Source organism: Heterodontus francisci, chromosome 1, assembly GCF_036365525.1.
Source record: "Heterodontus francisci isolate sHetFra1 chromosome 1, sHetFra1.hap1, whole genome shotgun sequence".
In the NCBI taxonomy this organism is placed as follows: domain Eukaryota; kingdom Metazoa; phylum Chordata; class Chondrichthyes; order Heterodontiformes; family Heterodontidae; genus Heterodontus; species Heterodontus francisci.
In genome coordinates this window covers 81,578,847-81,602,449 of record NC_090371.1, presented here as the reverse complement: position 1 = coordinate 81,602,449, position 23,603 = coordinate 81,578,847, and the positions used below count along the sequence as shown (strand labels likewise).

The following is a 23,603-nucleotide window of genomic DNA, read 5'->3' as shown; positions in this document are numbered from 1 at the left end:
GCTCAGTAGTCCAGATGTGTTCCATCCGTGCACATCACTGGCATTGGTTTGCAATGCAGCACTCAGCCAAAGGTGTGAGTGCGTGATCATCCATGTGATATGTCTTAACTAATTCCTTTGTGTATACACAGAAGAAGAGGGCACATGGTGCCTGAGAGAGGTGCCAGATCAGTGGCGGCATGGCCAACCTGGCATACTTGAGCAGACCGGAGAAGGTTGCATTAATGCTGGCAGGGGAGGATGGTGTTCTATAGTTGATGGTGAGGCTGACACACCTGGCCAGGAGAGTGAGTTCCTCAGTACATGGTTGTGGGGTGGTGGGTGGTGACGTGCGACGCTGCGATTGTCTCAGGTGCTAAAGGGTGCTCCCAGAAGCGAAATCACACAGATGTGCCCACAGTGTCTATAATGTTCTCCAGTCAGGAGTTCTGATCACAACTGATCATTCTGATTTTCCCTGCAGGTGAAACACAGCAGCAGCAAGGAAGCTTGTCCGGGGCTCATCTGTCCACCTCTGAGGAGGAGGAGGGGACCTCAGAGGGTGCAGCGTCACATCCTCGCACTGCACCAAGCACCAGCTCAGAGACATTCACCTCGGTTGGGTGCCTCCTTGGATTCATGGTCACAACCTGGTGTCAGCACCAAACAATTGCTGGGTCAGTTGCCAGAGGCAGTACCAGCCGATGTCTCTGACAATGGGAGTACTGTGGCAGGCCAGGCCAGTGCAGAGCCACAAGCTGATGACGAGCCTCTGATGACATTCATTCGGCAGGAGATGCTACAAGTGCAGCGTGCAGTGCGTGGAGATCTGGCGGAGTTACCAAAGACTTTGCATCCTATGACTCAGACACTGGAGTTGTCCGTCCAGGGTTTGAGTACCGCACAATGCCTGTCACCTGACAGATTCGTGGCTGCAGTGGAGGAGCCGATCCCGGAGAGTGGCCTCCTTGGATCAGAGCATTAGAGAACGGAATCTGATGCGCAGGCGACAGTTTCAGGCTGTTCATCCCTCTGAGGTTAGCACTGAGGACCAATCGAGCCTCAGGAGGGCACAGGGGCAGCAGCAGATTTCAGATGGGGGTTCCTTTCACGGCACTCCTGATACATGCTTCAGTTCCTTGTCCCCTCTGCCAATGACATCAGCACCGCATACTCCCAGGGTGTCAGAGGGTGTTCCTGAGACTTCTCATGGTCACTTTGAGATGCCAAAGCCCACACGGCCTCGAGCAGGCAGAGGACGCCCGCCGATGTCATCCAGAGCAACACGGCAGCCTGATCAGCCACCTGCCTCTGGTGTAGCTGGGGGGCAAGGGGTCATCCGCACGTGTGAGCACTCACAAACATTTCAAAAAATCACAGTAACAGCACTCCGGGTCAGTGGTGCAATATGTACATTTTTATTTCATGTATCAACGCACTAAAAGTAATTGAACTTGACATTTTTACATGTCAAACGTCATTGCTGCTGTTGTCAGCGATGTGGTTTCACTGTATGAGAAGGGTTATTTGAGATGTGACACATTTGGACTGGGTGGTGTTTGATTGAACGGTGTCTTGGTTTATATCAGATTTCCCCCTGAAGGTGAGTACTTCTGCCCTTCCAGCTCCTGTTATTGACTCCTCTCAGACTGCCATGTCCGTTTATGGTTGATGGGGCTCTGTGCAGGAGAAACGCCTGAGTATTACAGCCTCCCGGGTCTCCCTTGCACTCAACTCCACCTGATCTTCAGCTCCATCTCCCCGCTGGTCGCGTGGCTGCAGCCATTCTTCCTCATCTGTATCACCATTCTCGTCTGAGGAAGCCTCGCGCTGACCTTGATCATCATCCAGGGAATCTCCCCTCTCCTATCTGGTCTCCTATCTGAGGAAGGATGTTCTTGCTATAGAGGGAGTGCAGCGAAGGTTTACCAGACTGATTCCTGGGTTGGCGGGACTGAAGTATGAGGGGAGATTGAGTCGTTTAGGATTATATTCACTGGAGTTCAGAAGAGTGAGGGGGGATCTCATAGAAACCTATAAAATTCTAACAGGACTTGACAGGGTAGATGCAGGAAGGATGTTCCCAATGGTAGGGGAGTCCAGAACCAGGGGTCATATTAATAGGATACGGGGTAAACCTTTCAGGATTGAGATGAGGAGAAATAGCTTCACCCAGAGAGTGGTGAGCCTGTGGAATTCGCTACCACAGAAAGCAGTTGAGGCCAAAATATTGTATGTTTTCAAGAAGGAGTTAGATATAGCTCTTGAGTCTAAAGGGATCAAAGGGTATGGGGAGAAAGCGGGCACAGGTTACTGAATTGGATGATCAGCCATGATCATAATGAATGGCGGAGCAGGCTCAAAGGGCCGAATAGCCTACTCCTGCTCCTATTTTCTATGTTTCTATGTATACAGTCTATTACACCCTGGACCATTGGGAACACAGCAATGGTGTTGAAGCCTCTGGCTCTCTTGGCCTGACTGGGAGGGTTCATCTTGAAGTTGATAAAATGGTTGGCATGCCTGAAAATGGCTTCAGTAACAACCTTTATGCAGTGTTGCACTGATGCTTGGGAGACTCCGCACGTCTGCTGATGAAGCCTGGAACAATGCATAGAAATTCAGCACTACTGTTACCTTCGCTGCGACCGGCATTGGATGGCCACCCACGTAGTATGAAGCAATCTCCGCTGCCAGCAGCTCACACAGAGATTTGACAGTCTCCTGTTACAGAGCAGTCTTCTTTGGCACTGGTATTCTGACAGTTGCAGGAAGCTCAAACGCAGGCGGTAGACCCTGCCTGTTGGCTAGGCTCGTCTCCTGACAGGTGGCTGCACCCGGGCCACTCTGCCATCTTTTTCCCCCTCCCCCATTACAAGGCTGCACTGGGCCAGCAGGTTGCGTGTTCACCTGGCCAGTTGTCTTCCTCTCCCTCCTGGGGATAGCCTTCCTCATTAGATGAGCCGCCTCCAGAGTGCACAATTCCCATTGCTGCTGTGTTCCACAGATGCTATTGCTTCAGGTCTTATCAGCCTGCTGTGAGGAAAGGCACACACAACCCCCTCCCTCCCAACCAAGAAGTCAATACTGCTGGGGCCCCATCAGGAGTGAGTAACACTCAGATGAACCCTGATGAACAATCTGAAAGTACCACAAACTGTAAAGTCACACAAACTTTAAAATCACACAAAGAAATAACATTGAGCAACCAGCCAACATAACAGTACCTCCAACTCCCTCACCAATTCACTGCCTGCCATTCTTTTAAACCTGCCGGGCCCCTGAGACGCCCCTCGACTTCTTTTTCAACGGTAAAATTCTGGCCTATATCTGGAGTACTGTGTACAGTTTTGGCCTCCTTACTTAAGAAAGGATATAATTGCATTAGAAGCAATTCAGAGAAGGTTCACTTGACTGATTCCTGGGATGAAGGGGTTATCTTATGAGGAAAGGTTGGACAGGTTGGGCCTGTATCCATTGCAGTTTAGAAGAATGAGATGTGATCTTATTGAAACATATAAGATCTTGAGGGGACTTGACAGGGTGGATGCTGAGAGGATGTTTCCTTTGTGAGAGAGAGTAGAACCAGGAACACAGTTTAAAAATAAGGGGTCTCCCTTTTAGATGGAGATGAGGAGAATTTTTTTCTCTCAGAGGGTCGTTATGCTCTTCCCCAGAGAACAGTGGAGGCAGGGTCATTGAATTTTTTTTAGGCTGAGTTAGATAGATTCTTGATTGAAAGGGAGTTAAAGACTATAGGGGTAGACAGGAAAATAGAGTTGAAGCCACAATCAGATCAGCCATGATCTTATCAAATGGCGGAGCTGGCTTGAGGGGCCGAATGGCCTACTCCTGCTCCTAATTCGTATGTTCGTATATGATTTTCCTAGATTAATGAGGCTTCTGTCCGGTTCAGGCAAGTGCCTGTAGACCCAAAATAAAGTGTGGCGATGTGGGAAAAATACCAGTAAGTTGAACATTTTAACTCAATTTTAACTCTGCTACTGTCTCATTTCCACTTGGTGGAGGAAGTTAAAATTTCCCCTTTAGAGTCCACTAAAATTATTTGCATGCCCCAAATCTGGAACACCAACTGGCATCATGGATGTATCTTTGTGGTAGTCCAGCCATGCTGAAATGAACCCCAATTCTGTAATAACAAAAATGTAGTGCTGGATTTTCTACACTCGCTGCCAATATATAAGCGGTCCGCCCCCCGATCATATGGATGGGGCGGGCTGTCCATCCCTGGCAATGGTGTCAGCTGCCTGTGCGGAGACGCTGATGCCATTTTCAAAGGGCTATCAGCCCTACTGGCTTATTTAAATATTTAAAGATATATGGAATTACATTAAATAGACACATTTCTTTTGCTCCTCTCCCGTCCCCCGTCCCCCATAACAATACAATTAATTATTTGCCCTTCCTCCCTACAAAACACTTATCATTACCATCTTTCTCCACAAACTGCACAAACTTTAAACTACAACCCTTCCCACCATCCCCTACACCCGTGATGTTAATTTGACCCCATTCCCCCACCACCCACACTGATAAACTTACCTCCTCCCCCACACCCACCAGTGTTCTGCCTCATTTCCCCGGATGGGGATCCAAAGGTGCAGGAGTGCCTGCTGCCGGCCTGAAGATCGCAGCGGGCCATCAAGAGGAGGCATAAGTATATTTAAATTAATTAATTTAATTGATTTAAATAATCAAATTGTGGTCCCGTTGTCCAGCGGCCACCACAGAGCTTCGCCGCCAGCGGGAGGATTGGGCCGGGCCCTGCTGGCGTCCAGGTCCATGGCAGGCCTCATCAGGAGCCATCTTCAGGCCTCCCCCCGCCACGGATCCCGACATCACGGGCTCCTTAAAATCCAGCCCATAGTCTCTACTTTCTGAGTAGTATGAATTGTCTGTTTAAATATGTTCTTTTATATTGAGGTCAAAATGCAGTATTGACCTCACACTGTGTTGTTTATTAATGTGTGCTGCTGGTGCTTTGAGCACATATCGGGAGATGGCAGATGTGCTTTTTTATTAAAAGGTTAAAAGAAACATCAGTGAAATCTTGGAGTACTGTTGCTTATAAAAATCTGGTGAGACACGAGTTGATGGGAAACACAATGAGCTTCACCTTAGAATCAAATTCTGCTGTGTCCTTGTAATGTTATTACAAGAAAATTATGCCCTACTTAAGCAACCCAACTTTCTGAAACTCATTTGTCCTGTCTTAAAGTATATTTTTGGAAAGACATTGCTAACAAGGAAGACTAAATCAGACTGGAAGGCTTCCCAGGCTGTCTCTTTAGAGCGTGACAAACCTTTGTTTTGTGCCAGAACTAAAGGCTAGGCAATCAACAAAGTGAGTACTTACACTGATTCAGCTGCAGTTTACATCAACCAATCCTTATAAACATTGGGCTAAATTTTACTGGCTCCCCGACACCATGGGTCGTGGTGCAGGGGCTGGTAAAATGTTGCGGGTAGAGGCCCACCTCGACCCGCGATGTTAAGAATGGCCCGCCGCATATTACCGGCAGCGGGGGTACCTCGGTGCGGTTCCCCCACTCCCCCCCACCCCCACCCTGCCTGCTGGCGGCAGGGCCTTCATCTCCATATATGGATTAACAGTAATGATATTCAAATTAACTTACCTGCAGGCGGTGGCCAGCCCGCATCGATTTTATTGCCTCCGTTCTATATGGAGTTCCGAGGCAAGAACCTGGTGGGGAGAGGGGAAGGAATAACATTTTCAGGGAGGGAGAGGTGGAAGAGCAGGGAAAACAATTTTGATTGGATGTGTGGATGGTGGAAAGGGATTGAAGGGCAAATGTAAAGAGGTTGGGGGGGGAAAGTGCAGGTTGGTAATAAAGTCAGTGATTGTGTTCACTGTTATAGTTCTCCACAGCTGTACCATTAGCAGACTTTCCAGTTTCAAAGAAAGCTCTACCATGCGGGAGCCAATCGTAGAGAATCACATTATTGAGGCAATAGCGTCACTAAAGACTGAATCGTTTATTATGAGATATGTGAGGGCTGTTACGACCGAGGCGGGAGCAATGCACTGTCAATTCAGTCCCGTTACTCCACAGGTCACAGCATATTGTTAATGTTTTCCCACTTAAGCAGAAAACAGACAAATTAATCACTTTAGTACCCCCCAGAATAAAAATAGACCAAACCAGGTACCTTTAGACAACAAATTAACTATTTATTAATAAACTAATGGTTAACTGATTTTAACAATGGTGTTTTAAAAATTAGCTGTTTCTTAAGAATAAATAAATAACGGGGTGGTAAGCCTTTGTGAGTTACATTCCTAATTGATGAGGTGTCCAGATTAGAACAATCAGATGCCACTCAAAGTCTCTACATGGATTTGATGAACAGTCTTTACTTGATACACATTGAAAGCACTTCGGCTGCAGCAGGCACCACACGGTTCCTTCAACACGGAGTATAACAGCAGGTCTATTATTTGGATTTTAAAATTGATAGATTTCAGTCGAAACTTTACTGCGAATTCCAGAAAACACACTCAGTCAAGAGAGAGTCAACCTTGAAGCAAAGACTCTTAGATTGGCAGTAAAGAAAAGGAATTTTTGCTACCTCAAGCAATACAAATGTTCTCTTCAAAAGGTCTTTTCTTCTTAGGTAATTAACACAGCCTGTGGGTCATTGTAGAGTTTCTACTGAGAGAATTCTCTTCCTTTAAGGCAAGCACGCTTCGTTGGTCTCTCTCTCTAGTTGAAACCAGTTGAAATTGTTTTTTACATACAGTCAAAAGTTACATCACAGTACATCTCTTGCTGTTGCCTAGGGAACAGGTGCAGCTGCTAGAACACTGTGCTCAGTCTTAAAGGCACACTGTTTTTTCCCAGAGTGGGGGATTCAATTACAAGGGGACACGAGTTCAAAGTGAAAGGGGAAAAGTTTAGTGGGGATATGCGTGGAAAGTTCTTTACGCAGAGGGTGGTGGGTGCATGGAACGCATTACCAGCGGAGGTGGTAGACGCGGGCACGATAGCATCTTTTAAGATGTATCTAGACAGATACATGAATGGGCAGGAAGTAAAGAGATACAGACCCTTAGAAAATAGGCGACAGGTTTAGATAGAGGATTTGGATCGGCGTAGGCTTGGAGGGCCGAAGGGCCTGTTCCTGTGCTGTAATTTTCTTTGTTCTTTGTTCTTTGTTTTAAACAGAATCTTAAAAGCATACTGTTTTAAACAAAGGGGGGAAAAAACAATTCCGTAACATGGGTAACAGATTCATGCTGAGTCCGCTATTGTTCTTGATATGGACTTGGGTATTGCGTCACAATTTTGAAATTTACTGACAACAGAAAAATAGGGCATTTGACAAACAAGAAAGAAAGGTATAAAAGATTTCAGGAAGACATATGGTGATAGAATGGGCAAATATGTGGCAGATGCAATTTAATATGGACATGTAGGAGGTAATTCATTGTGGAGGGAAAAGGAGGAATGAGAACAGACACTCAATGAAAAGACGTGTAAAGAAACAGAACAAGCTTGATTCAAATGCATAATTCCTTGAAAGTGCAAGTCCAGGTCGTTAAAGCCATCATAAAAGGCTAATTCCATTTTGACTTTTATTAAAGGGAATCAAATACGAACATAAATTAGAAATTACACTTTTATGAAGCATGTTGAATACTGTGTTCAGTTTTGAACACCCATTATAAAAATGATTTTAAGTCTATTGCGCACAATCTAAATTCATCAGAATGGTTCCAGAAATAGTTATGATGAGAGATTTAATACATTGGGATTATTTCTATCAGAGTCGAGAAGGATAAGAGATCTAATAGACATGGTTAAAAATAAGAAGTGTCTTCAAAGAGTGAATAAGACAAGACTACTTCCTTTGGTTGGGGAGCGAATGAGGAAGAGTCATCAGTTTCAAATTGTCACCAAAGAAATGAGGAGAGAGGTCAGATGAATTTCTGTATGCAGCAGTTTGTTAAAGCATAAAGTACTTTGCCATAGTGAATGGTTCAGGCAGTGACACAATGGGCTGAATTTTTTGCCTATCCTACTCCAACCCGCACCCCCCACCCCCCAAATTCTTTCTTCCCCTCTGTATCTAGTTGTGTGTGTTTTTATTGTGTATGCATACGAGTGTGGTTGCATCACATATTTTAGTAATTTTAACTGAGTTAGAGGGTAAGGTGAATAAACTTACATCTTTCTTGTTTAAACCTAAGAAAGCCTGTCATTTACAATTACAATTAAAGAGCAGTGAGCAAGGACTCACTGAGGTGAAACTAAAAACACTGTGCTTTAAAAGTTAAACCCTGTTACGGCCAAACCAGGAAAGGGACAAGAGGGGAGCCTGAGACCCCTCCCTCACCCAGTCGCAACACTGTGAAGTATCATTTCAAGCATAGTGTGTAAGATTGGCCATTTTAATGCATTCTTTCATTGTGTACAATGTGGGTGGCCTGCCTGCATTTGGAGGTGGTAGATATGGATCTGTAAATGGATGCTCAGACTTCCAGTCTATGGACCTCATTGCTTTTCGAGGTCTTGTCAACAACCACAGATACAGAAGATTGTCTGGTACTCCCAGCATACGTCCATCCAATATTTCTCCTTTGCAGAACATGGGCATTGCAAACTGCTGCACAATGATGGCCTCATGGCTGCTTCCAGGATAATGGATAGTGATGCACATCATGATGTTTCTGTGCTCAGCTATCACTCGAACAGTAATTACATGCAAACCATTTTTGTTCATGACAGCCACTTTTTTTGGACAAGGTTTATACAGCATGTGGAACCTCACTTGATCTTGCAAAATTCAACAGAGTCATTTAAGCTCCCATTCTGATTATCAGTCTGTGCACGTCTGAAATGGGATTCTTACAAAACGTCCCCAAAACTGCCCCTGAAAAGGTGTGGTGCATCAGCTACCAAATTCCTCTTGGTTGGAAGTGCAAAACGGGCATGGGAGATTGACATGCTATTTTACATTCTGCCCGTTATTCTTTTCCATTGACTTGATGTGAGCGATACATGTTGCCATCTCTCAGGATGTCAGCATGTCTGCTCATTCCTTACCCATTCAACCAATATCCTTAATAGTGCCAGCAAGTCAGGTGGGCCGGACTCCCGTGGCAGCTATTGCTGGTGGATTTAAGGTAAGTGGGCCTCACATTTGAGCAAGTTAAAATTGCATTGAAATGCCGGTGACATCACCAGCAGTGACTTTTGCATGACAAGTAGGCTCCCGATTACTGACTACTGTCCCGATTGAGGTTTCTGCTCAGTTACAATGACATAGGGTAGAAAAATGTCAGGAATGTAACGTGAACCCCCAGCCATTTTAACTACCCAACTGGTGTTGCTAGGAGGGTTTTGTTAAAATATGTACTTAAATAATAAGCAACTTGTTCCTTGCCTAGCTAATCAAAAATACATCACACCCATTTTGTTGAAAGGTCCTTTACACCATTTGTCAACAGAGTGTTAAAAAGAAAGAGATTGGCTGCTAGAAGGTTATTTGAAATAAAAAGGTTGCAAGGCTTTTACACAGAGAGCTGCTAAAGCTGACGACAGCCTCAGAAAGTCAGAAATGCTTGAGGAAGACACTGGGGTTTAAATTCAATGAATATTATCGGGCGCTTAACTAATGGTGACTTCTGGCATGAGCTTAAAACAATAACCTCAGCCGTAACAGAAAATGGGTGTTAGCTTTCATTGCATTATTCACAGTGAGAAGCAGCTTGATCGCATTGCCAAATGGAATTCATAACAGTATGAGATATCTAGATGGATGGTATGTTGGATTTTAATTGTATCGCTCAAACCATCAAGTATACAATGAAGAGCACTATGTTTTAGTTATGTAAAGCCTTGGTACCTCCACACTTGGAATATTATGTCCAGTTTTGGTCCCATTCCAATAAAGTCAAGGCTCCGGGAATAGTACAGAAAGGGTCAAAAGAATAATACCTGGCCTAAAGGCTGTTAGTTATGAGAAAAAAAAAGGAGTTAGGGTTATTTAATACAGGAAAATGCAAACATTTGTGCTTTTAAAATTCTGAAGTTCGATAGCATGACCAAAGGGCATGCGTATAAGAACTGAAGGCAAAAGTAGGTTAGTTGTCAGGGTGTATTTCTGCTTGGAGAGTTATTGTTATCTGGAGCAGAGTGCTGAAACATAGGTCCTGATAATAATTGGAAGTCATGTTTGGAACGGAGATGGGAAACCCAGAAAAACTTTCATTGAGTCTGTCTGTGGTATTTTAATACAGTCACTTTTTTTTATGATTCATTATTGGGATGTGGGCATCATTGGCTAGGCCAGTATTTATTGCCTATCCCTACTTGCTCTTGAGAAGGTGGTGGTGAGCTGCCTTCTTGTACTTCTGCAGTACATTTGGTGTAGGTACACCCAAAGTGCTGTTAGGGAGGGAGTTCCAGAATTTTGACCCAGTGACAGTGAAGGAACGGCGATATAGTTCCAAGTCAAGATGTTGTGTGGCTTGGAGTGGAACTTACAGGTGGTGGTATTCCCATGCACCTGCTGCCTTTGTCCTTCTAGGTGGTAGAGGTTGTGGGTTTGGAAGGTGCTGTCGAAGGACCCTTGGCAAGTTGCTACAGTGCATCTTATAGATGGTACACACTGCAGCCACAGTGTGCCTGTAGTGGAGGAAGTGAATGTTTAAGGTGGTGGATGAGGTGCCAATCAAGCGGGCTGCTTTGTCCTGGATGATGTTGAGCTTCTTGAGTGTTGTTGGAGCTGCACTCATCTGGGCAAGTGGAGAGTATTCCATCACACTCCTGACTTGTGCCTTGAAGATGGTGGACAGGCTTTGGGGAGCCAGGAGGTGAGTTACTTACCGCAAAATTCCCAGTCTTTAAACTGCTCGCGTAGCCATTGTATTAATGTGGTTGGTCCAGTTCAGTTTCTGGTCAAGGGTAACCCCCAGGATTCAGCGATGGTAATGCCATTGAATGTCAAGGGGAAATGGTTACATTCTGTCTTGTTGGAGATGGTCATTGCCTGTCTCCTGTCTGGCACAGATGTTATTTGCCACTTAGTAGCCCAAGCTTGAATGTTTTCCAGATCTTGCTGCATGTGGACACGGAGGAGTTGCAAATAGAATTGAACACTGCAATCATCAGCGAACATCCCCGCTTCTGACCATATGAAGGTAGTCAAGTCATTGATGAAGCAGCACAAGATGGTTGGCCCTAGGACAGTAGTTATAAATATCACTTCCAAGTTTGGCATTGAATGTGTGACAGCAGGCATGGAGCGGATCAGCATGATGCAATATCAACTGAAACATTTAAGGGGTTGATCCAAAGATGGAATTTGTGGGAGTGAGGAGTTAGAACCAAGAAAGAGTAAACTCTCAGCATGGATTCAAGCTGTCCAAGGTCTGCACCTTGATTTAACAATGCATCATTTGATGTATGCTGGGGAGAGTGAGGAGCCGGAGGGATATGCTCTTCCCCAGCATTTGGAGGAAGAAAACTGCTGCTGCCACAATGACAGCATGGCTGGAGGTGGCCAAGGAGGTCAACAGCAAGGCCATTGTGCCGTTCTCCTGGATTCAGTTCAGGAAGAACTTTAAAGAGCTAACCAGGTCAGGAAAGGTGAGTAAGTTGCACATTTACCTACACCATGTTGTGTTCATTATCCTACCCACTTACTCTGTTCAATCTTGTCTATAGGGGAGACGGTGCTGTACAGGTAATGTCAAATCTGGAATTGAAAGCTAATCTCAATATTGGTGACCATGAAACCAAAAACTCATCTTGTTCACAAATAGGCCATATTTATGCTGCAATGATAGTAAATATGGCAGGAAAATACCACGATAGAGCTACCAGTCCCTTCCTAACCATTCTGAAAGATTTTAACTGTTAGCTTTGTTAGAAGAATCAGAGGCCAATTCTTTATACACATGCTTACAGTATCAGTAGTGAGAACGAACAGCAGAAATCTTTCCACATGTCACTTCCAGCAAGAGGAAAGCGATGATTACCAATAAAATTGAGCACCACCAAGAGAATCTGGGTCCCAAAAAGCCGAGCTTCTGGCCCCTTTTCCATCGTTCCACCATAGGTCTGTAAGAGGGGTACAGTAGCAGAGTGGGAGACGGTAGCGTAGTGGTAATGTCACTAAACTAGTAATATGGAGGCCCAGGTTAATGTCCTGGGGACTGGGGTTCAAATCTCACTGACAGCTCGTGGAACTTAAATTCAATTAACTAATAAATTTAATTAATTAAAAAATCTGGAATTGAAAGGTAGTCTCAGTAATGGTGCCATGAAACTATCATTGTCGTAAAAACTCCTTTGGTTCACTAATATCCTTTCGGGAAGCAAATCTGCTGTCCTTACATGGTCTGGTCTACGTGTGACTCCAGACCCACAGCAATGTGGTTGACTCTTAATTGCCCTCTGAAATGGTCTAGCAAGCCACTCAGTTGCACAAATCTGCTGCACAAAATTTGAAAAGGGATATAACTGGCATCGACATCAGCATGGGAAAAAACAATGGCAAAGTCAGTCCTGTCGACCCTGCAAAGTCCTTCTTACTAAAATCAAGGCACTTGCGACAAAATTGTGAGCTGTGCCACAGACTAGTCAAGCAACAGCCTGATATGGTCATACTCACAGAAACCTACCTTACACCCAATGTCCCAGTCTTGGATAGGTCCTGTTCCAGCAGCAGGACAGGTCCACCAGAGTTGGTGGCACAGTGGCATACAGGCAGGAGGAGTTGCCCTGGGAGTCCTCAAAATTGACTCTGGGTGTCATGGCATCAGGGCAAACATGAGCAAGGAAACCTCCTGCTGATTACAACCTACTGCCCCCCTTCAGCTGATGAAACAGTACTCCTCCATGTTGAACACCACTTAGAAGAAGCACTGAGGATGGCACAGGCACAGAATGCACTCTGGCTGGGGGACTTCAATATCTGTCACCGAGAGTGGCTCGGTAGTGCCAAAACTGACCTAGTCCTGAAGGACATATCTGCCAAACTGGGTCTGCGGCAGGTGATGAGAGAAAAAACTACTAGACCTTGTCTTCACCAATCTACCTGTTGCAGATGCATCTGTCCATGACAGTATTGGTAGGAGTGACCACCACACAATCCTTGGGAAAATGAAGTTCCGATTTAATACTGAGGGTACCTTCCATCATGCTGTGTGGCATTAACATCGTGCTAAATGGGATAGATTCAGAACAGATCTGACAGCTCAAAACTGAGCATCCATGAGGTGCTGTGCAGCAGCAGCAAAATTGTTTTCAAACACAATCGGTAATCTCATGACCCAGAAGATCCCTCAATCTGCCATTGCCATCAAGCCAAGGGATTAACCGTGGTTCAATAAAAAGCACAGGAGAGCATGCCAGGAGCAGCACCAGGCATACCTCAAAATGAGTTGTCAGCCTGATGAAGCTACAACACAGGACTACTTGCATGCCAAACAGCAGAAACAGCATGCAATAGACAGAGCTAGGTGATCCCACAACCAACGGATCAGATCAAAACTCTGCAACCTTGCCACATCAAGTCGTGGATGGTGGTAGACAATTAAACAAATAACTGGAGGAGGAGGCTCCAAAAGTCATCTCAGCCCCAGGACATTTCTGCAGGAGCTTCTCAGGGTAGTGTCCAAGCCCAAACTATCTTCAGCTGCTTCATCAATGACCTATCCTCCATCAGAAGTGGGGATGTTCGCTGATGATTGTATGATGTTCAGTACCATTCGTAAATCCTCAGATACTGAAGCAGTCAGTGTCCATAAGCAAGTCTGGGGCAATATTCAGGCTTGGGTTGAAATGTGGCAAGTAATATTCGCACCACACAAGTGCCAGGCAATGACGATCTCCAACAAGAGAGAATCTGACTATCTCCCCATGACATTCAATGGCATTACCACCACTGAATCCCCTACTATCAACATCCTAAATGTTACCATTGACCAGAAGCTGAACTGGAGCAGCCAGTTGAGACTACTAGAGCAGGTCAGAGGCTGGGAATTCTGTTGCGGGTAACCCACCTCCTGACTCCCCAAATCTTGTCCGTCATCTACAAGGCACAAGTCAGGAGTGTGGTGGAATACTCTCCACTTGCCTGGATGAGTGTGGCTCCAACAACACTCAGTAAGATCCACACCATCCAAGACAAAGCAGCCCGCTTGATCAGCACCCCATCCACTACCTTAAATATTCACTCCCTCCACCACCGATGCATGGTGGCAGCAATGTGTATCATCTACAAGATACACTGCAGCATCTCACCATGCCTCCTTCGAAGGCACCTTCCAAGCCCACAACCTCAACCACGTAGAAGGACAAGGACAGCAGACATGTGGGAACACCACCACCTGCAAGTTCCCCTCCAAGCCACACTCCATCCTGACTTGGATATATATTGCCATTCCTTCACTGTTACTCGGTCAAAATCCTGGAACGGCCTCCCTAACAGCACTGTGGGTGTACCTATCACACATGACATGCAGGGGTTGAAGAAGGGAGCACACCACCACCATCTCAAAGGCAATTAGGGATGGGCAACAAATGCTGGCCTTGCCAGTGATGCCCACATCCCATGAAATGAATTTTTAAAAAATCACATCATTCCTTGCACCCACTTACCTTGCAAGCACACCAATCATTCTCTTTCTTCCTCACATCCACATCTATCCATCCAGCACTGCCATTCACCCTGACCCTTAAGCAAGTTCATGTTCCTCCCTGATAGTCATGCTCAACAAATGCACTGCATCCATTGGGAGAATACATGCCATTACGCCTCTCACTTATTAGCCTGTTATTTTCCCCCTTGCAGAAGTGAGCACAGAACCCCAGGGAGAGGAAGTGAAACTAAAGTGGAACTACACAGATTTTGAAGTTGACAGCTGCAGAATAGGAAGTGCTGGAGTTTGGTGGTGTTTCAGCATCCCTGACTATAGGCTATGCAGAGATTGGGACCACCCAGCGACCTGGTGACAGAATTAAACATCATGTCATACAACAGTAAAGTTACAATGACCTGATTTCATCAATGAGTAGAATATGATCATCTTCATAATGCTAAGTTGCAATATTCTTACCTTGACAGGTAAATTCATGCCCCCTGGTTATTAACCCCTCCACTAAGGGAAAATGTTTCTTCCTATCTAACCTATCAATGCCCCTCATAATTTTGTATACCTCAAACATGTCCCCCCTCAGGAGTGGTAGGAAAAGGAAAAGTAAAGCTTTAGTTGCACAAAGGTATGCACATGGGTGTTTATGAAAATTGATGTTGTTAGGTTTCTGTTGTTTATTGCAATCACATAAAATATCTTACTTTGCTCCACTTTCCTGTGTTGCCCATTCCTGGTTGCCAAGTCGTAACTCGCCATTTCAGTTGCTTGTTAATGAATGTGAAGACAGGAATTGATGGGGACCAATGGGAGGATGTGGAATGGGGAGACTGGTTGGTTATAGGACTGCTTTGTGTCAGTGGAATTGAGGCAGGGGAGATTGACTGTTGGATGTGATTATTACATTGGCCCAGTGGTAGTGACTAATCAAACCTGGCAGCTATACGGGAATCCCTGGCATCCCAGGCAGCAATGGGAGTGGCTGGTGCTGCGATGGGGGCACCATCCTCCCCCTCCTCTTCCTCCTCCTCCTCAGAATTATCCACAGACAATCTGTGCTCAGCACCTTGTTCCTCCTGCAGCTCCAATCCCCGCTGCTGTGCAATCACACCACGATCATTCTGAAGACTCCAGCTGGTGAATTCTGAAGGGCACTTCCAGATCTGTCTAGGCATCTGAAGCATATCTTGACCATGCCACTTGTTTGAATTAAACAGATTCAAGATTGCAGGCCCTGACAAACAATCCATCAGTGACCTACCTTATACATTTGTGTGCAGTTGACTGGGAGATGCTGGATATGTCTCCAGTAGTGCACTGGAAGGATCCGGAAGCAAAAATCATTGACAGTGGCCATGACTTTCACAGACACAGGTAACGTGTGGCCACCAGGTCCAGCAGGGAGCAGGTCTTCTTCAAGGACACTGCAGATGTCTGCTGCAACCTGATGCAACAACAACAGCCTTTGGAAGCACTGCTGTTCCAAGAGGGCAAAGAAGCTCAGCCTTTGCTTATACACCCTGTTAAAGCTGCTCCCATCTCTACTGTTCCACTCTCTGATGATACCCTGCAAGTCTGTACATGGCAGGCTGTTGTTGCTGCTGATGGTCACCTTGCTCTTTGCCAGAGATTATATCTAAGGCAGCTGTGGTGCCACCATCCTCATCTTGAGTCTCAACACCTCCAAAATTCATGAACTGGCTTCTCACCACAAGTACTGTCAACAAATCTTTTCTTTCCCGATGGTAGATAAGAAAGCAGCTGTGAGCATGGAGTACTTATTAATGTATTTGCCTGACTTTTAATGAGCCCTATGCATTGCTGTTTTCTTTTTCTCTTTGATTTTGATGGTGAGTTTCAGGAATCCTGGAAAATCTGCACATGTGCCATTAAAGTTAAAAGTGTGTTGGAATATCACTCCAACTGAATCATTTAAACATTTGGATTGCTAACCCACTTCTTCCTGGGGGATTACACACTTGCAGATGAATGCACTGTCTAGATTTTCTGACGTTTGTGTCAACTCAAATCACCTACCTCCAACTAAACCAGACCTAAATGCCAATGTTAAAATTCCCCCCATACAGTCAGTATGGATTTAAAAGGAGCTGGAGAGGATTCTGAGTGAAGGCAATATTTCAAATGATAGAGGATAGGTTGTTAGTCCGGTTAGATCATGAGGAGTTGTGGGCTGTTGCAAGTCGCCTTGAGACCTGCTCAATTGCCTCAGAAAATTGGAATGATTTTCCCAAAGATTGTCCCGAATTTCCTAACTGGTATTTTTTTCATGTTTTCTTTTGTCTCTCTGTAAGCGATTACACGGTCAATGGTATTTATGACTCTATGGTATGATGACTCTATGTCTGGATAGGATGAGCTTAATGGAATTAATGGATTTTGCTCACCCCCTCTTTTCATATGTTCAAAGGAATGGTCAGTGAGGGCTCTGCCTAGACCTGAAGTCTGTGTAGACTTGCCATTAACCTAGTATGCAGATACTTAGATTTGGAGCTACCTGAGTAAGACCACCTCTAACGCTCCAAGGCTCCTTAGACAGCACCTTCCAAACCCACGACTTCTACCACCTCAAAGGACAAGAGCAACAGATGCATGGGAACATCACCACCTGCAAGTTCCCGTCCAAGTCACACGCCATCCTGACTTGGAACTATATCGCTGTTCCTTCACTGTCGCTGGGTCAAAATCCTGGAACTCCCTTCCTAACAGCACTGTGGGTGTACCTACCTCACATGGACTGCAGCGGTTCAAGAAGGTAACTCACCACCACCTTCCCAAGGGCAATTAGGGATGGGCAATAAATGCTAGCAAAGCCAGTGATGCCCACATCCCATGAATGAATGAATAAAAAAAAAATCTTCACCACAAAGGCCATTCTTTTCGGCATGCCATCAGAAAACTAGTTTTGAGATATTGAAACTTGAAGTAGTGTATTCACAGTGACGAATATTGCTACTGTTAGAGAAGCTATGCTAAGTGAAATTGTGCTCAGGTTCCATCTTGTGCTGAAGTCACCTTTTTGCAGTTCCAGACTGGTGGGGTAACTTTTACTTTTGCCGAGAGTGTAAACCAGACAATATTGATCAGCAGCTTTTCCAGTCCATTGACTTCAAAATTAAAGGACCGCCTTACCGAGCGCAATTGATTGCAGAGTTGGAGTTTTTAATTTAAAGCTTACATTAAAAAACACCCTGTAGCCAGCACGATCTGCCACTCTAGATTGCAGCAGAAATTACAAGCTACTCCAGCTCTCTGCCAACCTGAGGTGAATGATGATGCAGCTGTAGAAATATCGATGGAGCCTACCGCCGACATGCTAAAAAGCCTGATCCCAGGAGATGAGTGGAAGTTCCACGCTGATGTACTTATGACGAGAACCCTACCACAGAGCAAAATCTGGGCTAAGAAATCCTCTGAGTGTAATTATAAATATCTGCAACCATTGTTCATTGAATTTTCAGTATTTTAGTGAATAGATTGCATTGAAGATAGCAATCATGGCCCATAATCTTCTGTCAAAATATGGTGAGGCTAATGGCACTCATCGTAATTATACAGCAACTTCAAATGAGGGCAGATAAAGGTTAAGCGCAGAAATCCAAATGTTGTTGTCTGAGATGTGTTAGCTTAAGAAAATGGCATTTCATGTCTGGTTTCCCACTGAAATGCATTGAAGAGCATGAAGTTGATGTACTTGCACAGTAGATGTGAACTAAGTTCACCACAGAAGGTTAAAGCAAGTATTAAGTGACACAAGAAACCTGTTTTGGAGACACTTAAGGTCTGTGCATATTTAATTAAACTGGGTTTAGGTGTCAGAGATTTGTTTAATAACATGCTAAGTGCTAATTAGTGCAAATGTATCTTTGTGTCATTGAAAATTAACTATTTGCAGTGTGGAGTCTCATTCTTTCAGGTTTTAATTATTGTTGGAGATTTTATAAAGGTAAAATTTTAAATGCAATTTTTGTTTTACTTTTTTGTCCCTTTCCTTCTCCCTCTCTTAATCCAATCTTTATTTTGCACTTTATATTTTTTTCTGTACCTGATTTAGCATTGGGTTCAATCACTCCAATTCAGATTTCCTTCTCAGTCCTTGTGTTGTTAATCTCTCAGTCCTTCAATATGATTGGTTAAGACCTGTTCACTCAGGTTTCCCTCACTGCGCCGTTATTCGCTCGTACTTTCAGCAACCTGCCATGCAAAAATTTTGAAATCTAAACATGCAAAGGCAAGTCTAAATAACAGCAGTCACTGTTAGATGCCCTGCCACAGCAAAGTAAGGGCTATTATTTCTAAAGGAGAAATTGTTCTGAACAGATTCAGTAACATCTAAAAAAAAAGCAATATGCTGCTAACTAATGGGTGGCACAGTGGCGCAGTGGTTAGCACCACAGCCTCACAGCTCCAGGGACCTGGGTTCAATTCTGGGTACTGCCTGTGTGGAGTTTGCAAGTTCTCCCTGTGACCGCGTGGGTTTTCGCCGGGTGCTCCGGTTTCCTCCCACATCCAAAGACTTGCAGGTGATAGGTAAATTGGCCGTTGTAAATTGCCCTTAGTGTAGGGAGGTGATAGGGAATATGGGATTACTGTAGGGTTAGTATAAATGGGTGGTTGTTGGTCGGCACATACCCGGGGGGCTGAAGGGCTTGTTTCAGTGCTGTATCTCTAAAATAAAAAAAAACTGCAGATGCTGAAAATCTTTTTTGTGTTTATATCAGTAACATCTTGTATGAGCCAGTACCTCATACACGTACATTCAACAACTTAAATTGTAATAGTTGTGTTGATCTTCAACAAGTGATATATCTACTTGAGTTGTAAAGGGTGAAGGCAGCAATTTTTAGGTTATCTTCTTAGCAAGGAGTAATTTGCATGATGAACAAGCCTAACGCTCACTTGGTGTGCTGGAGCTCTTTGCTGCAGCTCAAATTCTCCACAGCAAAGTCATGACAGGTATTCAGTTGCAAAAGTCAGAGGAGCACAGAAACCCTTCAAAATTGTTGGTCAGCATCCTACAATTGCAGCCAGTATAATGCTTTACACTGAGTAAGCCCTAGACTTAGCGGATGAGAACTGTGATACACATATTAATTTGCTCACTGAATAACGTGGAGGTTTTCACTCATAAATGCATAACTCAGAACCTTAGAAGACTCCCTTCCATTTCTCTCTTTTATTTTTTGTAAATCGCCTTGTCATTGCCAGCAAGAAAAATACTGCAGACCCTCATTAAAATGAAACTGGCAAATTACACTGCTGCTCACTCAGCTGTGCCACTCTTACTGTAACTTGGCAGTAAAATATGATCAATTAAATCTTACTTAACAAACCATAAATTTGCCATCATAATTTATTTTCCTATCTATATGATGAGAATCATTATAATATGTAAAGTACTGCACTGGGAACTAAATAGAAAGGATGCCTGTCACACTGCCTAACATAAAATGACCACCTTTATCATCTCATAGACCCCTTTTTACACACAGATTAGCTACAGTGTCTGTATTGAGTTTATTAATAAAAAATAGTTTCGCCAGCCATATTTAATGATATTTCGACAACTCAGTCTCGACAATACGTATGCAGATGCTGACAGTGAACTATATAAATCTTACCACAGCCTGCTGTGATCTGAAATTTATTGCAGAGCCAGGTAGCATTGCCTCTGAAACCATCTTCTTAGCCTGATGCATAAAGCAAATGTATTGTAACTACTCCAGCTTCACTTTAGAAGTGTCAGCTTTAGCTCAGTTGGTAGCCTGCTTAGTTCTAAACTAGAAAGTCAATGGTATCAAGCCCCATAAAAAGCTAGGCTGACAATCTAGTACAGCACTGAGGCCCTGTCTGCTCTCAGGAGAATATAAAAGGTCCCATGGCATTATTTCAAAGAAGAGCAGTGGGAGTTATCCCCAGTGTCCTAGCCAATATTTATCCCTCCATCAACATCACAAAAAACGATTATCTGATTATTATCATATTGTTATTTGTGGGAGCTTGCTGTGCACAAAATTGGTTGTTGTGTTTCCTACATGACAACATTGACTACACTTCAAAATTACTTATTTGGCTGTAAAGTGCTTTGGAATGTTGTGAAAAGTGCTGTTTAAATGCAAGTTTCTCTTTCTTTGCCCTTCAATACTATGCAAATGGTACACACTCCATTTCACTGCAAGCTGCAGCCTGCAGCCATCCCCTGAATAAGTCTCATTTTACAGTGAATATTGTTTCGTGAACAGAAACACTGAACAAATCCAGCTATTTTCAAAAGCAAGTTGCAAGAAATAGCTGTCAGTTCAATAAAAACGATCAACTTGCATTTGATCTCAAAATAGAAGCCTGCATGATTCTCTGCTTTGATCCATCTTACCTGTGTCTATAATTAATAGTTACTTTGCACCTCTCACAACAGATTATTAGTCTTTACATCAAAGCCCCAGTGAAGCCCACTGTACTTGTGCAAAACGTGTGATATTAGGCCATGTGACCATGAGTCCATCTCCCTTCAGGAGGGATTCTGATACCAGCACTTTTTGTAGGTAACAGGATGCTGCACTATTGGCAAACACAGGTCACCTTATTCACATAAAGTGCAGTTTAAATTATGTACCATATCAAATTTCTTGACCTTCGGCCAGTCTTCAACCTCAGGATACAACTTGCTGATATAACGTGATGCATTACTAATCTGCAGGCTTTAATATTTAGCTGTCTTCTTATTTCTAGGCTATTACTTGCATAATTATGCTTGACTTTTATGAATTAGCTTTTCTGTGTGGGTGTGTCTTGTAATTAGCAGCATTTCTTACTTGTGCCATTTTTGCATCCAAGACTTTCCTGAAGTCTTCTCAATACCTGTGTGAAGAGATCCCTTTTCATGACACTTTGCTGCTTCAATAGAGAGAATGTGACACAGTGACAGCATCTGCAGCATTTGCTGTTGGGACAGTGAACATGCAAATAGTGGACATTCGGTAAAGTTGAAATATAGTAGAACATTAGTACTTCATTAATTATGAATGCATTTTATTTGCTCATGGATTTTTTTTTTCAAGGTTTCACATGAAGAGGGTATGGCCTTGGCAAGAGAATACAATTGCCCATTTTTCGAGACTTCAGCTGCTTTGCGTCTCTACATAGATGATGTCTTTTATGGCATGGTACGAGAAATCCGAAGGAAAGAAGCTTTGCCATCCACTGAGAAGAAGATGAAGAGGAAGGGGAGTATCTGGAGGAAACTAAAAGGCTCGTTCAAAAAGAAAAAGGAAAACATAACATGAAAGATACCACTCTTTCTTGGATTAAGTAGACATGTCTGTTGTAATCCTAATTCTGTGCATTTGGAATATCAAAGAAAATTCTGACTGTTGATATATTTAGCTACTTTTAGAAGACAGGGGAGTCTTCACCTTTGTATCCTGCCCACTTACTAAAATAATAACACTTTTACACACCTGTAGAATGTCATTACTGAGTATTATGTTGACTTGATTTCAACTATTTAGAACTGATGTTTACTGCATAGAGTGGTTAATGTGTGAAGAGGGCTGTGGATTTAGACAATCAAATGGGCTCTTTCTGATGTCATACATGTAAACATCTAAAAGTTGATCTAGTTCTATTTCCTATCAAGGATATTTTTTCAAAATATCTGTAATCATTGGTCCAATGTAAGTTTGGAATCTAAAACATAATTTTATAAATGTTTGTGTCCTTTGAAGTCTCTGTCTTATCCTTTCTCTCTTACTTATATTGCCATGAACATGTGGTTGGGGCACAGTCTTCAAACAGGAGACTTACAAATCTGGTGATGGGTTTAAATGAACCAATTTATCATTATCATTTATTAACTAATTATGAGCTTGCAGCATGGGTTGGTACCTGGGATCCTGATGTTGTGGCCATTTCGGAGACATGGGTAGAGCAGGGGCAGGAATGGATGTTGCAGGTTCCGGGATTTAGATGTTTCAGAAAGAACAGAGAAGAGGGTAAAAGAGGGGGGGGTGTGGCATTGTTAATCAAGGAAAGTATTACAGCGGCAGAAAGGACGTTTGAGGACTCGTCTACTGAGGTAGTATGGGCCGAGGTTAGAAACAGGAGAGGAGAGGTCACCCTGTTGGGAGTTTTCTATAGACCTCCGAATAGTTCCAGAGATGTAGAGGAAAGGATAGCGAAGATGATTCTCGACAGGAGCGAGAGTAACAGGGTAGTGGTTATGGGGGACTTTAACTTTCCAAATATTGACTGGAAATACTATAGTTCGAGTACTTTAGATGGGTCTGTTTTTGTCCAGTGTGTGCAGGAGGGTTTTCTGACACAGTATGTGGACAGGCCAACCAGGGGCGATGCCACATTGGATTTGGTACTGGGTAATGAACCCGGCCAGGTGTTCGATTTAGATGTAGGTGAGCACTTTGGCGATAGTGATCACAATTCGGTTAGGTTTACCTTAGCGATGGGCAGGGACAGGTATATACCGCAGGGCAAGAATTATAGCTGGGGGAAAGGAAATTATGACGCGATTAGGCAAGATTTAGGATGTGTAGGATGGGGAAGGAAACTGCAGGGGATGGGCACAAACGAAATGTGGAGCTTATTCAAGGAGCAGCTAATGCGTGTCCTTGATAAGTATGTACCTGTCAGGCAGGGAGGAAGTTGTCGAGCAAGGGAGCCGTGGTTTACTCAAGAAGTTGAAGCGCTTGTCAAGAGGAAGAGGGCGGCTTATGTTAGGATGAGACGTGAAGGCTCAGTTAGGGCGCTTGAGAGTTACAAGCTAGCCAGGAAGGATCTAAAGGGAGGGCTAAGAAGAGCAAGGAGAGGACACGAGAAGTCATTGGCGGATAGGATCAAAGAAAACCCTAAGGCTTTCTATAGGTATATCAGGAATAAACGAATGATAAGAGTTAGAACAGGGCCAATCAAGGATAGTAGTGGGAAGTTGTGTGCGGAATCAGAG

The 23,603-nt window shown here is 43.9% G+C and overlaps 1 protein-coding gene across 1 annotated transcript in view; it reads left to right on the top strand.

Annotated features, from left to right (window-relative positions):
• Positions 1–22,172, top strand: part of LOC137380882 (GTP-binding protein Rit2-like) — a 392,887-nt gene extending 370,715 nt beyond the window's left edge. The window contains exon 5 of the mRNA XM_068053319.1: positions 21,703–22,172. Coding sequence (XP_067909420.1) covers positions 21,703–21,927 — 225 coding nt within the window. The 3' untranslated portion in view covers positions 21,928–22,172. The remainder of the gene's footprint in view (positions 1–21,702) is intronic.
• The last annotated feature ends 1,431 nt before the right edge of the window (positions 22,173–23,603 follow it).